The sequence below is a fragment of the Sipha flava genome, unplaced genomic scaffold, assembly GCF_003268045.1.
Source record: "Sipha flava isolate LNK unplaced genomic scaffold, YSA_version1 199_pilon_pilon, whole genome shotgun sequence".
In the NCBI taxonomy this organism is placed as follows: domain Eukaryota; kingdom Metazoa; phylum Arthropoda; class Insecta; order Hemiptera; family Aphididae; genus Sipha; species Sipha flava.
In genome coordinates this window covers 716413-732743 of record NW_020272782.1, presented here as the reverse complement: position 1 = coordinate 732743, position 16331 = coordinate 716413, and the positions used below count along the sequence as shown (strand labels likewise).

Here is a 16331-nt window from a genome sequence, read left to right as displayed (position 1 = left end):
ATCTTTAAAAAAAACATAGCAAATATGCAAATATATCATTCTCATCAGAAGAAATTAAGGTTTAACAGTGAAAATCAATACTGGGCATATGACACTACCTACTAGCCCTACTGGCGATTATTCTTTCCCTTGTTTTACATATATAACCAAAAAATTATCTAGATAAGATAATATGTAACTATTTAAATATTTATCTGAATAATTGATAAAATATAACTACATTTATTTAGATAAAAAACAGATAATTTTAAAAAATTCCATCATTCAAAAGTTACATTTATAAAATGGTTATTTTTCTATAAACAAAAAAATGAATTATTAATTATGATTTATTTGGTTTAAAATAATTCTCTTTAATTAGTTAATTTAGGACACAAAATAAGTAAATAAATCGTTTTTTATTTTTATAAACTAAAATGTTTTAAACATAAAAATTATACAATAGTATAAATAAACTATTTTTATTTATTTTAATATAATATTAGTAATTTAATTATTTAATATAATATCAGTTTGCAATTAAAATATTAAAATTATAGTATATAAGTATTAAAATTTATCAATCAGATTGAATTATTTAGATAATTTATCTCAGACAACCATTTTATTTAAAAAGATGGATAAAAAGATACTTCAAATTATTTTTATCAAGATAAGATAAAAAGTTAAATGTTTTTATCTAGATAAATTATCAACATAATACACAACATTGATAAATCTACTATTATTATTAAAATTACCGTGTGTTATGATTTTGCCGTTACCTTGAAAACATATTATTTAACGTTATGTGTTCACATTAGATATATTATGCATAGAAAATATTATCCGTAAAGTTGCGTAAATAATTTTATCATTAAGCAAGCGAGCTTCATAATATAGCAGTTACACTACACTCCGATAATCCAACCAGATGACGTAATACAGCTGTTTTTGATTTTTTGTACACCCCGTCGAGTGCTTAATGATTTTTTATTCACCAGGATTTTCACTGTACAGACAGCGCTGTATCATGGTTTTGATTTTTCGACCTTATATGTGATAGTATTGATTATACAAATTCTATATTGTTTACTGTATTTATAATTAAGTATAGGATACGAGTAAATTACAATTGACAAGCATCACATATTTTCATAGGCATGTTTAAACTTTTTAAGCTGGTCGAAAAATATACAAATGCCATACTGGGTAAACAAAAAGGAAATAAAGTTGTTCTTAATTCCTACAATAATTCTAATACATTCTTTTGTCTAACCTTAAACTAGCATTAATTGATAGTAAAATTAAAGTAAAATTATGAAAGTCGTGCCTGTACATGAGAGGCACGACCCGTGGACACGCATGTGTATACTTCCATCTGGATAGGAAAACACGACTTTAGTGCCGATCACTATTATGCCCACAGCTTATACACATCATTCGTGTTCATCAAATTGAATTCGTCAGGGTCGTCCACGTCAAACGAACGTGATCTTAGAAGATCGTTGATGTCGTACGATGTTAAAAAACGTACAACACAAGTTGTTTATTGTAATGTCGTTATTGAAAATACAATTTTAACGATATGCAGAAACCGTCCATGGTACCGTCTCGTTTGGTTTACAGTGCAAGTCACGATCGACTATCAGTAGTTATTGATAAACACTGGCATCATCAACACGACAGTTGGACTATATGCCGTGGTGTCTCCTATAATGGATTCAAAATTTATCACAAAGTCTAACCTTTGTTGACGTGGCACTTGATTCAATACCATTGTCATTTGCGTATTCTTCCACACCCATCACTGTTATCAAACACCTCTAGTTTCTCATCTTCAAGTTAATGAATTTTAACGGTTTTACAAAATAAACGGTAAAGTATTACATTTGTGTTTATGAAATGTGTCGTTCTGAGTCATAAGATCTTATACTATAAGGCCTTTCATGACATTATAATTATTAAGATCCTATACCAAATCAAAATATTAACTCTTCAATAGAAAACAATTACTAGGTATATTAAATTATATATCTCGGAAATATTAATCAAAACTTTTTCTACGACGTTGTAAAATTAAAAACACTGTTGAATCAAATTATATAAATATAACACATAGTTCCGTTTTAAGTTGTTTCTTATTAAAACTATTTTTCCTTTTATTATTATAATTTAATACTAATAATTTCTTCTGTTCAAACCTCTTTTAATTTAGACGATGTTGCTAATTTACGTAGGTACGCTGATATTTGTTTTTTGTCGAAATTAGTAAATAATTTAATTTCTTTTTTCGAATTATTATAGTCATTTTTACTTTCATGTACCTAAATATCAATCATGTTTTTGTCTCACGTTTAAAATTTCATTTCATCGCACATTTTATGGTTAAAATAATCCTTTTGATCCTTTTAATATTAGAGATTTATATTCATCTAACCCATGTTTTTCTATAATATAATTTTATTTTATTGTTTCTTATATAGATAATTGTTAAGTATATGTTTTCTTTAAACTATATTTGATTTATATTATAAATATCATATTATTGTATTAATGTTAGTTAAATTGCATTTTCTTACTATACTTGAGCCCTAATAGTCATTTATTCAAATTAACAAATAAATTTAAATTAAGATTAAAATATCGTTACAAGTAATATACATACAGCTTATATTTTTAACGTTCTGTAGTTTCTTCCTCAAACTATATTAATTAAAAAAATAACCAAGTATTTAGGTTATTATATTTGTATTTTGTGGTATTCTATCACTTATAGTTCAAGAGAGTTTTAAAATATTATTTCCTGCAATTATATACAGTACATTTTAACTGTTTTTTGAGTTAATGGAATTTAATTAATCAATAAATTAATAAATAAAAAAATAATAAAATAATAATAATAATTAATTAATAAATTAATTAGATTATGAGATTGTAATTTGATTTGTATTTCAACAGGCTATTACTTATTGTTTTATTTGTTCTAAACAAAACTAATGTTGTCTTAACTTCTTTTTTATGAAGTATTCAATATTTATTTATTTTATGCCTTCCCCACGTTTATTAAAATATTATGTTGATTATGTATTTCCATAAACTTAATAAGTGTTACCTTAGGTATATTAATAAATAATAATATTCTGTTTGACAAATTTTCTCCGTAATAAGGTTAAAATTAAATAAATGTTAATTAATGTATATATATAAATATATATATGTGAATTGTTGAAACTTTTAACATAATTGGTGTAAAAAGTATAAAATTTTTGTATTTCCCTCGTTGTTTCTTTTTTATTTTTACTCCACATAATATTTCCGCTGCAGCACGTAATTCAATACACTCAATAAAATTAAATCAGGATCAGAGTTTACAATTATTTCATTGAAAATGTGACATTAGTACGACATTTTATATTTGACACAAGTATACGCGCTGATACGAGTATAAACACTAAAAATTAAATTACTATTTTAATTATAGTTCAAAAATCGCTCACCTGTGATTAAGAAATATACTGGAAGATATAAAGTAGCTGGATGATATGAATATCAACAAGAAGAGCTTGACTAGACTGATGAGCACCTGGTATACGGCAACCAATATCATAAGTATGATGACGCAGACGGTCATGTACTATGGAAAAACAAAACCCCATACGTTAGCTCGTCGCAACAACGAGAATACAGTTATAATATGAACTCCACGGTTCGGTAGATTATCAAGTGAACAATATTTACATTGAACAGTAGGTGGCAAGTGGTCTCCCGCATTTCCGGGTTTTCGGCGACTGACACGTCGGTTCCGTTTCGGTTTTGTTCGCTGAAGCACACCTCCAGTTTGTGTTTGATCTGAAAACAAAAACCCAATGCGATCGTCGGTTTAACTTGATCGAACTCTTGCATGATGCCGAGGCAAATGTTTGCATACCAATGGCGTCATGGAAGTCAGAAAGCAACAGACGATTATGGTCAAGGCCAACGATTGAGCTATGGACCGATTTTGGTTGATTGTTTGCGACGCTTTTTTCAAGGGTTCAGTGATCTCCTGAATGGACAGAAAAAAACAAAAAAAAAAAAACAGCTTGGCTTAACCAAATCATCGTAAAACTATCGGGGGGGGGGGGGGGGGGGGTTTGGAGGCATTCGGATAGGCGAACCATCAATTCATTACCATCAGTCGATTGCGAAAAATCACGGCCGCCGACAGAACGATCGTCAGCCAACCGACTATAAGGCATCCCAGCAGCAAATACGATCTGAAAACGAAAAATGTAAACAAACAATACATAAAACAATACATGCGATCACGGGAAACGGGATTTCGTCGGGAGGGGAAAAAAATATCAACGACAACGGTGGATTCGAAGCTTTCGCGCTCGTCATATACTCACAGCGGAAGGATGATCACATGGCCGGCGGTGATGGCCAGGTAAATGCAGACCGTGCACGTCATGTACGAGTAGAGCATCCGATCGGGCACTTTGCTGTACTGTGAAACAATTACAGACGCGGTTATCGATCGTGTCACCAAATTTAGAGACTACGGTCGTATGACAGTCAACCAACAACAATAAAACTAATGTTTATAAGCGATATACAAGGGATAAGATAAATTGTGATTTGTTTCTCGTCACTTGCATTTCGTACGATTTTATACTTTTAATTTTTTTTTTTTAATTCAATTAAAATAATTAACACTTGTTATATTGTTAACAGCATTATGTTACTGGTCTTTGTGTCAACAAAAAAGTTTGGAAGTACTGCAATAAACGATGTCTAGGACGGGCTCATACAGAGAGAGTAATATACTTATTAATATTAGATAAAAAAAACACCACAGTAATTTACCTAATTCGTCAAAAATTTAAATACTGAAAACCGTTAACGTGTTGAAAGGTTTGCTGAAAATGCACAGAGTTCAACACAAGAGATGTTAGAAAATTATGTAAGTTAAATTACAGTAAAAATTTAGCAGTTTATTAGAAGACATCAACAATAAAAAAAAAGAAGGATCATGATACAATTTCACAATTTTTAGTTACATTACTATTCACTAAAACTAGAGCTATAACCAATTTATGAATATTTAAATAAATACGCTCGAAATGTTTAGTAGGTACCAACTTTAAATTATTTTATTTGTTCGTATTTTTAAATGTATACATAGGCGGATATCAAGGGGGACTTTGGGGGCTTAGATCCCCCAAATATTTTAATAGCCCCCCCCCAAAAATCGAAACTTTGTTAGAAATTTTATTCGTTGTTTTATAATTTATTTATAATTATCTGTTCATTTTTTTTTTTGAAAATCATAAAATAAGAAATAATAAAAAACTATTTACAATAGCACTAACAATAGCAATAGTTCGGTCACTTGCGAAATAAGTTTCAGTGCAATGAAAAAATAAAAACTTGGTTAATGATATTATTAGTTCAAAATAGGTTCAACAATCTTTCAATACTATACATTGAAAAAGATATATCGAAAAATATAAAAAGCGATGATATTTTGATTATCTTTGCTAATACAAATAGTTATTTGTTATTAAAATAAAATATTAATTATTTTTAAATATACGTTATTTAGTGTTTTTTTAATACAATTTAAACATATCTATATTTTTAATGGTAATAAGTTTTACTTGTGTATGGGAAGGGGGTGTGGGGGCGAAGCCCCTGCGGGTTATTTTACATTGAATTATTATAGTCCCCCCCCCAAAAATTCAACCAAATGTCCGCCTATGAACGTATACATTTTTATTTTTTAACTGTAATTTTTTTTGTACATCTTTTTGAATAATAAAATCTTATTAAATTCATAAATTATTACAAAATTTTAATTTATTAAGCAATCCGTTGATTTGACCAACGATAAAGTTATCCACGATAAATTTACGACGCTCAATATTGTCAAACGAGAAATTAGATGGATGAGATAAATCGAAAGAATAATGTTATTATACCGATATATTATGAATACTTACGATTTGCTCGATGCTAGGGTCACGGAATTTCAACGTGATTGGATAGCAGTACTGGGATTTAAGGCGGTCGATACTTCTAGCGTCGATGGCGCACAACAGGTACTCGTCTACCTCGCCGTTGTTCACCTCAGGCTCGTCTTTGCTACGGGAAAAATATAAAAACTAATAATGAAGCAAGTACGTTTATTTTCTTTTTTTTTTCACGAATTTCCTAACGAAAAATTTTTAGATTAGGTTTTAAATTTACATCAAATTCTTACCGTAGCACAAGGAATGGAAGTGAAAACAAAAAGTGTCGAAGAGAGCTTTGATTACAACACGTATATGGTGTAAACGCATATGAGTGTTGTAGTGGAAAAAATTAAAATTAGAATGCGCATCGATTAAAACTTTTTATATCTTATTAAAATAAATAATATAGAAATCTGCTTGTCTCAGGGTTTCCCAACCGGGAGAACGTATCCTCTAAAGGGGCGTGAACAAATTGCTAGAGAGAGAGTCGTTAGCTGTCATAACGAATTGTATAAATTTGTACTATCAATAAAAAAAAAAAGAAATAACAGTCATTATGTATAATGGTTATATAGTTCATTTGCAATGTGTATACATATATATATATATATATATATATATAAAAAAAAAATGTTAGGTAATTTTTTTCAATTGATGTGGGGGAGGAGTGTGATTGTTCAAAATCTACAAGCGGGCGTAGAATAAAATAGGGTGATCATCACTGGTTTAAATAAATCGTGTATAATTCGTCAATGTTAAACGATTCGTTTACATAATATGCAATGTAAATAGTTAAGAAATCGACCACCACATCGAGTTTCTTTTTGTGGAAATAAACTTAGAATATTATTAACTCAAATTATGTGCATATAATTAAATATTTCATAACTTTGAGTGGTTGGCGTCCATTAATTGTTTCAGTTTTACGATTTGCAATTGAAAGTATTTACGGTGTCATCATAATTATAATTAACCTATTAATAATTAAAAAAATAAATAACTTTTTATTAGTTATAGCGACTGTTGCGTACAACTATTTACACGGGTTTATTCGAAATCGATTTTCAGTTATTAATGTTTACAATATATAATTGCAGTGATAAAATCCAATCTGTTTGAAATCGTTAATAAAATATTGAATTGTTCTGAATTCTATATTTCTATGATTGCCACTGGACATTATTTGTAGCGAGAACAAATATAGGACGGTCAACAGTGTCCAAAACTTTAAGACTAGTTATTATTACTTATGGCCTACATGGCACATCGTGAACCTCGACAACACAAGATTAAGGGAAAACTTTCTAACAAGCAAACTACACACATTTTTTATAAGAAATTAAACTCGTAAATTATGGCAAATTATTAGAGAAGTTATATTAGTGGAAATTGTACATGTCAAGTTTGGTTTTCGTTCTATTCTTACTTTTCAAATTGTTGAATGATAGTACAGTACAATGCTTTTTATGCGTAGAGATAAAACTTTTTCGTGGAAGTTGAACAAATTCGATCATAATTCAGCGTCACGATTCGCATTTATAACTGCAGCGCGATTTTCTACCCGTTCGAGCGCAAGAAACTAACAGAGTTTTCCACGTTTTGGACGGAAAGAGCGATGTCAAAACAGCGGTGAAAATTTATTCAAACAAAACCGTAGGGCTTTAAATGTTTATATACAATATGCATACTCTCGTTAACGCCAGAGACGATTTCACATAATATTTTATGATTCACTTACCCACCAAAAAATTAGGGATGATTGCAATTTAAAATACGTAGACATTTGCACTTATGGTAGCCAGTAAGAGATAAACGAACGTCTTGACGATTTTATGACTGAGCGATTGTAAAAACATATAAATAACAGATGAATAGATACAATCACTTTTTTTGAACAGTACCACGACGAAAATGTAGTTTTGAAATGTAATTTCGTCATGGGTATGTATTATTACCAATTCTTGAACCACTTGTTGAAAAAAAGTCTAACCAAATCTGGTTGACGCGCTTTACTTTATCGTATTATTAATAATAACCGTATCATCGGTAGAACTGTAGTGAATTCGAGTACACTGCGGAGTAGCTTCCACTCGTCTACGAATGTTCGACATTGATTTCTCGTAGATTTATGTAATGCTTAAATGTTTAAGCACATACAGTATCGACAAATTGACGACAAGGCTGTAAGGGATACCAGTCGCACGTATATAAGGTGTCTGCATAATATTATATCAGTGTAGTTACGACGCATTCGCTTAAGTTATCCATTACGTACGCTGAGGCACGAGGGGGGCATTTATTGAGGATGTGCATTTGTATGCGGGTTTAGCGCTGACAAAATTCATTAGGACATGACCTTCCTAATGTGTGAATCACGAACACTTTGACGCACGATTATTTATCAAGTGGTATTGTTATAACCTTTAACGTGCAGCGGTCCAGATTTACGACAGCTTCGTATAACGCGCTGGGTACAATTTAAATATCTGTGTTCCTTTATGTAGACACCATTCGCCTACATCTCGATTAAATTTAAACTCGCAGTTGTTGTCAGTATAATAGGAACCACTGCTAATGGACGAAAAAAGATTTTATTATTTCAGTGTGTTAGGCGATGAAAGTATCACGGTATATAAATACACCGTTTGTCCCGTGCGGATTTGAAATTTGAATATTTCATTTTTACAACACGTATTATACATGTATATTTTTCGAGGAAAAATATGCATGATGAATGAATACATATGTATAAATATGCATTTTAATTTCGGAACTTGTCAACTTATAATCGGCATAAAATTGAATGAAATTTATTACATATTTTTCAACGATATACTTTACCATGAAAATGTATTATGACGTTGGTTGTGTCCCATTATTCTGAACTCTTTAGATATATTGCCATTATGAGCGTGCCCAGGACTTTGTTTTTTGTAATATTGAGATACCTAAATAACAATAAAAAAACATAGTCGGTGAATAATTTTACAATAATATACCTATTTATTTTAAATGTTTAAAATAATTGTAACATGTTTTCTACAAATCCGATAACTCATGGGCCACAACCGATACCGAAAAAGCCAATATCTTTGCCAATCACCTTGCTAGCGTCTTTAAGCCACATAATATTTATCCAAACTGAACCCAACTAAAAATAATCGAACGTTCTTTAGAATCCGCCCTTCCTATGGCTTTTCCTGCCAAGCACACTATTCCAGGAAAGATTCTTTACAGTATACAAAAACTTCCAACCAAAAAAGCTCCAGGGCACGACCTGATAAGTAACCACATTGTCAAAAAACTCCCAAATAAATCTATTATCTTCCTCTCACTAATCTTAAATTCCTTAATCCGCTTATCTTATTTTCCGACGGCCTGGAAATACTCCAACACAATTCTTATTTATAAGTCAGACAAATCCCTTGAACTTCTCTCGTCTGATAGACCAATTAGTCTCCTCTACACCTTCTCAAAAATATTTGAAAAAATTATTCTCAAAAGACTGTTACCACTCTCAGAAAAATCAAACATCATACCTAGTCATCAATTTGGATTTAGGGCCAAACACTCCACCATCCACCAACTTTTTCGCACCGTCGACTTAATCTCCTCTAGCTTGGAGTTAAAACACTACTGTGCAGCAGTTCTATTTGACGTAGCTCAGGCCTTTAACAGGGACTGCCTCGATGGGCTCCACTATAAACTAAAAAAGTTTCTCCCAGTCCCATATTACCTTTTTATTAAATTATATCTTAAAAACCGTAACTTCTCTATTCGATTTAACAATAGTTACACAGAAAATTTCCAAATCCTAGCTGGCGTTCCACAAGGCAGTGACATAGCTCCTTTTCTTTACACAATTTTTGCTCACGATACTCCTAAATCTTTTTACACATCTCTGAGCACCTATGCTGATGACACAATAATTATGGCCTCAAATAAAAATCCCCAAATCGTTACCGATATGTTACAAAACCATCTTCACATGATACAACTCTGGTCCCAACGCTGGAAGATAAAATTAAATGAATCGAAATCATCTTTTATAACTAGGGAACGGATTTGAATGCAAATTGCATTTTTTCTGAATGTCCGAAAACATTGGTTTCCAAGCAAACAGTTCATTTCATACATCAAAAAATTAAAAAATGTAACTTTTATTTTGCATTTTTTGAAATTTTTAGTGCATTTTGTGGTTTTTAAGTCATTTTTTCAACATTTTTTCCACATTCTTTCTAATAAAAATTAAAATACCTAAATATGTATTATGTTACGAAATTACGAAATTATTGTTGACACGTGTAGACACAAATTTCAAATATTTTGGAAGGAAAAGCAACATCTCGAAATAGTACAATATCTGAAGAACCAACTGCTGATGATATGGCTCATATGAAGTTTGCACCTATGACGTCAGTTGACGTGGAACGAAGTTTCTCGAGATACAAAACAATACTGGCCGATAACCGTCGAAGATTGCTGTTTGACAATATTAAGCAGCACCTGATTATACAATGCTATGAAACAAAAGGTAAAAGTATAACGAATATACCTATCTAAATGGTATACCTATTAATTGTTTTATTTTTTAGGGTAAAAAGAAGATGGTATGATATATATATCAAGATAATTGAAAGTTAATTAATTAAGGTTGTATTGTATTTAAATATTTTTTATTTTTTATTAGAATTTTCATAATTATGTGTTTTTTTTATAAGTTTTAAATTCAAAATTTTGTTTTTATTGAATATAAACCCATTTTTAAATTTTTTAGGACATTTTTTTAGTGCATTTTTTTATGTTAAAGAATTTTTTAAGGCATTAAATCGTATTTTTTTAAGGCATTTTTCTTGTTTTTTAGAGAATTTAAATCCGTTCCCTATTTATATCATTTTCACTAAGACCGCAAAACTGCCCCCCCAGTCTCACTAAATAACAATACTATCCTAACAACCTCGGCAATAAAGATCTGGGCCTGACGCTCGATAGACGCCTTACATGGTCTCAACATCTTAAAAATAAAAGAAAGACAGTAAACTCCAGACTACATCTACTTCACCCTCTCTTAAGATCCGAACTAACTACCAGCAACAAACTTTTAATCTATAAAGCCATTATCAAACTAGTGTGGTCTTATGGTATCCAATTATGGGGCTCCACCAAACCTTCCAACTTAAGAACTATCCATACTTTTCAATCAATATGTCTCCGCTAAATCATCTCTGCCTCCTGGTATATCAAAAACACTGACCTACGAAACGACCTTAAAATTCCAACTCTGTCCCAACTAACTAAATCACACTTCCGTTCATTCCATTCTAAACTAGCTCAACATACAAGCCCGCTAATCAATCGCCTTTCCTCCCTCGAAAATCCTGTCAACCCTCTAAGAAGATTAAATCGGACTCAGCCTAGAGATCTATTAAAATAATCTGTCGGGTGGCACTACTGAGTGCCCTCCCATTCTCTTAATTCCTGTTATTGTAAAACATATATAATAAAAATTACTTAATGTACAAATTGATACAGATTGTAATTATTTCCTTAAAAAAAAAAAAAAAATGTTTTTTAAAGATCAAGAGAAAAACATTGAGCAAAAAAATTAAGAATTTCAAAAAATAAATAAATCAAATAATAAAAATTATTTGTTTTCACTTAAATACGAAATCTAAATTGTTCTCTAAAATATAAAATTGATCCAAATTCGTTGATCAAACTACAGAACTCAATTTTAAAATAATTGTATAATTTCTACGGTACATAATACATTTATAACATAGAAAAGTTAAGAAAGGAAGGGAGTATCAATCAAAGATTACTTTTACGAACCAGTACATTAAATTTTTGTTGATTCTTAGAATTAGTTTCATCGAAAGCTATATATATATACACTGAAACTACAGATTGCAATCATCACCATTAATAATAAAAATATCCAATTCCCTTCAGTTGCCATTTTTATGTTGCTTGAATGATTCCACTTAAATATAAATGGCAGAATCACTGTGAATTATGAATTTTTTTTAATACTACTATGGAACTAAAATATATTAAATACGACGTGGGCAAATTGTACAGTTTTTCAACGCAGCATGAACATCAATACGGCAAAATTTTTATATTTTAAAGGAATTGCACGATTATACAAGAAGTATGATATTATTATGGAGCTGTCTGAGGAAGTGAAGCGTGGAAGTATTTTTTTAATGGATTATTTGTACATGTCTGTCATATAAAAATTTCTACTGTTGAATGATGTCTGTGAACAGGGATTTCAATGATAATCGTTTAAAATATTGTAATATTATTTTGTTTTTAACCCTTTTAACTTGCAACGTTTAAATGTTTGATGTTTGATTTATAAAATATTGGAAAATGGTTTTACTGATTCTTTTTTCTAATATATATTCTATTTATATAATATGTGCGAAAATAAATAAATTACATTTAAATTTTTTTTTTTCATAACGCGAACTGAAGAACAAATTTTGACATGGTTAAATGTGTAACTAATTGAATGTATACGATTTTTGTATTAAAAAATTATTTTTTATATATATTTTATTTATTAAAAGAGATAGTTATACATTTAACTGTATTTTAAGAAATGTAGAAATCAAATCGAATAAATTAATATAATTTGAAATAATTTATGAATTTTAAATTATATTAGTAGGTATGTAAATATTGAAAAAAACAAATTTCCAGAACTTTTGACACCTTGAGAAAATTACTATAAATGTTATTTATACATGTTATAGAATCGATTAACTTTATCGTAATTAACTTTAATCTGATAATAGAATAGATATATTAATATGGTCTAATAATCGTAAAGGTATTGACAATTGGTAGACATTATTTTACAAAGTATAAAATGCTTATTGATACTATGTTTACTATGTTAATTCAATCGATACTAGTATTAATTTTATAATTGAGTAATAGTTAATAAACGATAATAAGACATATTTTAATGAATAAAATAATAATTTCAGTCACATAATTTATTAGAAAAATGAGATGGATAGGTCATTTGTCAAAGGTAAGTTGCACGATCAATTATAGTCTGAATTTTTAATTTTTTTCATTATAAATAAAGAAGTAAGATAACAAAATATGAAATCGTTTAATCTAACATTGTTCAATGAACAATTTTTCATATTTTAATGACCGAGTCACTTAACTGGAACTTTGTGATGCTTGTATTATTATATCAAGTAATTTTTGTTTACGAATACTAACGATGAGGACCTTTAGCGGTAATTAAAAGAAGAAAAAAAATAGCTTACATTAGCTTAAAATATTTATTTTAACATTGTGTATTATTTATCTATACCACCCAACAATCTTTTAATATTTATGTCTTGGAATAAAATGTACATTTTTAAATTTATTTTTCTAAATATTGTCACCATAAAGTTTCTTTTATTTATTTTTGTTGCCGTACTTTTCAGTTTTAGTTTGAAAAATTTGTTCAAATGGAAATTTCAGCACAGCAGCTACTGAAAGTGCGTTGCTAGTGGTCTAAATAATAAATATTATTATAATAAGATTTCGAGAGAGCTGATTATCATTATTGCACGTATTTTAAAATATTCACCAACAACGGCAATGCAAACCGGACCACGCGATATTGAAATATAGCAACAACGTATACAATTGTGTACGAGCGAATTACTTACATAAGTCATTTCCGGCGGTACTATAAGATATGTTTCAATGTTGTGGTCCTTAAGAAACGTATTACGCTCACCACCATTACCGGGTTCCACTTCGTAAGCGTTACCCAAATACTTGAGCGTGTCCGCAGTAATATGTATTCTCCTGTACATGTCAAAAACGACGACGATAACGTTGGTATTTTAAGCAAATAGTTACATAATAACATGGTATTAAAAACGGAGGAAAAGCAATCGATCATACCCAGGTATTCCGCCGCTTTCCATTTGATTCGCTAGCGTCACGTCGTTCGACCATACGTCGAACTGCCATTTGCAAAGTCCGAGTACGCCGCAGTGCACTCGACCCGAATGTATTCCCACCCTCATATTGACGTTGACGTCCATAACATCCCTCACCAGACTGGCGCATGGATATAAATAAAAAAATACAATTTTTTTTTACATTTTATTTTCTCACGAGCCATCTTTTGTATCTGTGGGTAAAGCAGGCACACTCACGTGATCGCGTCGATCATGTCCAAGCCCATCTGGACGCAACAGTTGGCGTGGTCTGGTCGATGCTCGGGCAGACCACTCACGCAATAGTAACAGTCCCCCAACAGTTTGATGCGTAAACACGAGTTTTCTTGAGCCAAACGGTCAAATCTACAAGTACAAACGATGATCAAAGTCTTATAATATTATCTGCGTTTTTCGTGACCCATGATACAGAGCCGCCGAATTCGTACTGGGTATAATGGGCAGAGGCGGATCCAGGGGGGGTACAGGAGCACGTACCCCTCCTGTCAAGTGGGATCTAAAAAAAATGACGGGGAAAATTTTTATATTTTTAAAGCTTTCATAAATGTTTTATTTGAATAATTTTTTTTTATGTACACTATAATTTAAATAATTTGAAATTGACATTAGTAAATATCTTAGTATAACTTTACGGTCTTTACTATTTACTTTTAATATTGTATTTTTCTATTGTCGGACTCCGGAACTCCCAGCATATCACCATGCGTCGGACTGCCGGTGTTATCGCTTTTTTTCCGATTGTTATAATTTAAAAATAAATTTTACAAGAATGATTATTGTGCCCCCTGTCAAAATATTCTAGATCCGCCGCTGTTAATGGGTATATGGTGTGTAGTTAAATTAAACGGTTCACTTAATACATAATATACCAATTTAATTAAAAAAAGTAATCATTTCGAGTATTGTGACTGACTTATAATTAGTAGTGAAGTACTGAAATTCATGTTCCTTGAATAATGTATTGACGAGGTGGGCTGGGAAATAAAAAGTACGAATTGCACAGCATAATTAAAAAGAGTTCGGCGCTACTGGCGATGACAATAAAAATAGTAATTTCAAAATTTCGACGTTTATTTTGGTACTCACCTTGCAAACAATTCATTAAGTAATCTTACAAGCTCCTGAGCCGTGCACTGATCGGACAGACTAGTGAAACCACAAATGTCCGCAAACAGAATGCTGAAAATAAATATCAAATAAACGTTTGTTGCAGTGCGATCACTCCGATCGAAATTGATAAAGGTATTTGAAATTAAACACTACGACGTAATTTTTCCGAATTAAAACAGTTACCTACCAGTATAATTATTATATTAATGCCTTTAAAACGGTAATGAAAATCTAACACGTTTTATAATACGTTTTTCATTTATTAAGGAAATTCAAAAATATGTAATATACGGACATTTAAAATGCTGTACATAAATACTTCACTCGCGCGTCTTGTTTTAATTTTTACTGAATTAACTAATTAAAAATATCAAATAGTTCGCGCAATTATGCCCAAGAATTAAGCTGTATATATATATATATTATATTATTCTGCTGCTACACAATTACAAAAACGATTCCAACATTATAATTTTATACAGTTGTTTTAGTCAACAATGTTACTGCAACTATGCTATAGTTTGTCGGAGCAAATTTAGTAAAAATTTTTTTTTTTTTTTAGTACTTATCAGTTATAGAACACTACTATACGCATGTACACACTGCGAAATTTACGGTTTAATTGAAAATTTGCTAATATTATTAACATAATAGATATAAATTGTTATAGTATATAGTTTGTTGGTCCTAAGTTGATTCGTCGTCGTAAATTTACGAAACAAAAAGAATCGATTGTTTTGTAAATAATACTTTGTGTATACGTTCTATATATATAAGTATTTTCTGATCAACTTTCAGAGTTCAGGAGAAATTCATATCATTATAATGTTATTTTACTGCGAGGTTTACGAAACAATAAACGGAAAAAGATAATCAACATAATATAATGAATGTTGAAAAACATTATAGAATCTGGCATGATAATAATCGACTAATTGCAACGTTATAATAACATTTTAAATATGAAACTTCAATACGTCTTTATATCGAGTGCTTTGTAGCTGCTTTACGATTTTCTTAGAGCGTAAAATCTATACGTGACACCTATACACCGTGATAAATAATTATTATAATAAACAGTACGGCCTCATTACTGGCGAAATCAATTCCGTTTTAAATATATACCTGACGTTCTCGTGTTTTTGTATGTAGATTTTGTGGAACATGCTGTCGTGGCGTTTACCAGCGATGTCGGCCTTCATTTCCATAGCGACATGCCGGGGCAATACTGACAAAAGCAGCCTTTCCTGTTTGT

At 30.5% G+C, this 16331-nt stretch overlaps 1 protein-coding gene across 5 annotated transcripts in view; it reads right to left on the bottom strand.

Moving 5' to 3' along the window:
- LOC112681910 (adenylate cyclase type 5) overlaps window positions 1–16331 on the bottom strand; it is a 223621-nt gene that overhangs the window by 14303 nt on the left and 192987 nt on the right. For all 5 annotated transcript variants that reach the window (XM_025552266.1, XM_025552268.1, XM_025552265.1 and 2 more), the window contains 12 exons: window positions 16202–16323; window positions 15053–15145; window positions 14165–14311; window positions 13908–14066; window positions 13667–13808; window positions 8820–8926; window positions 5967–6108; window positions 4374–4471; window positions 4154–4238; window positions 3911–4027; window positions 3721–3831; window positions 3480–3616 (listed from right to left, as the gene is read on the bottom strand). In XM_025552266.1, coding sequence (XP_025408051.1) covers window positions 3480–3616; window positions 3721–3831; window positions 3911–4027; window positions 4154–4238; window positions 4374–4471; window positions 5967–6108; window positions 8820–8926; window positions 13667–13808; window positions 13908–14066; window positions 14165–14311; window positions 15053–15145; window positions 16202–16323 — 1460 coding nt within the window. The remainder of the gene's footprint in view (window positions 1–3479; window positions 3617–3720; window positions 3832–3910; window positions 4028–4153; window positions 4239–4373; window positions 4472–5966; window positions 6109–8819; window positions 8927–13666; window positions 13809–13907; window positions 14067–14164; window positions 14312–15052; window positions 15146–16201; window positions 16324–16331) is intronic.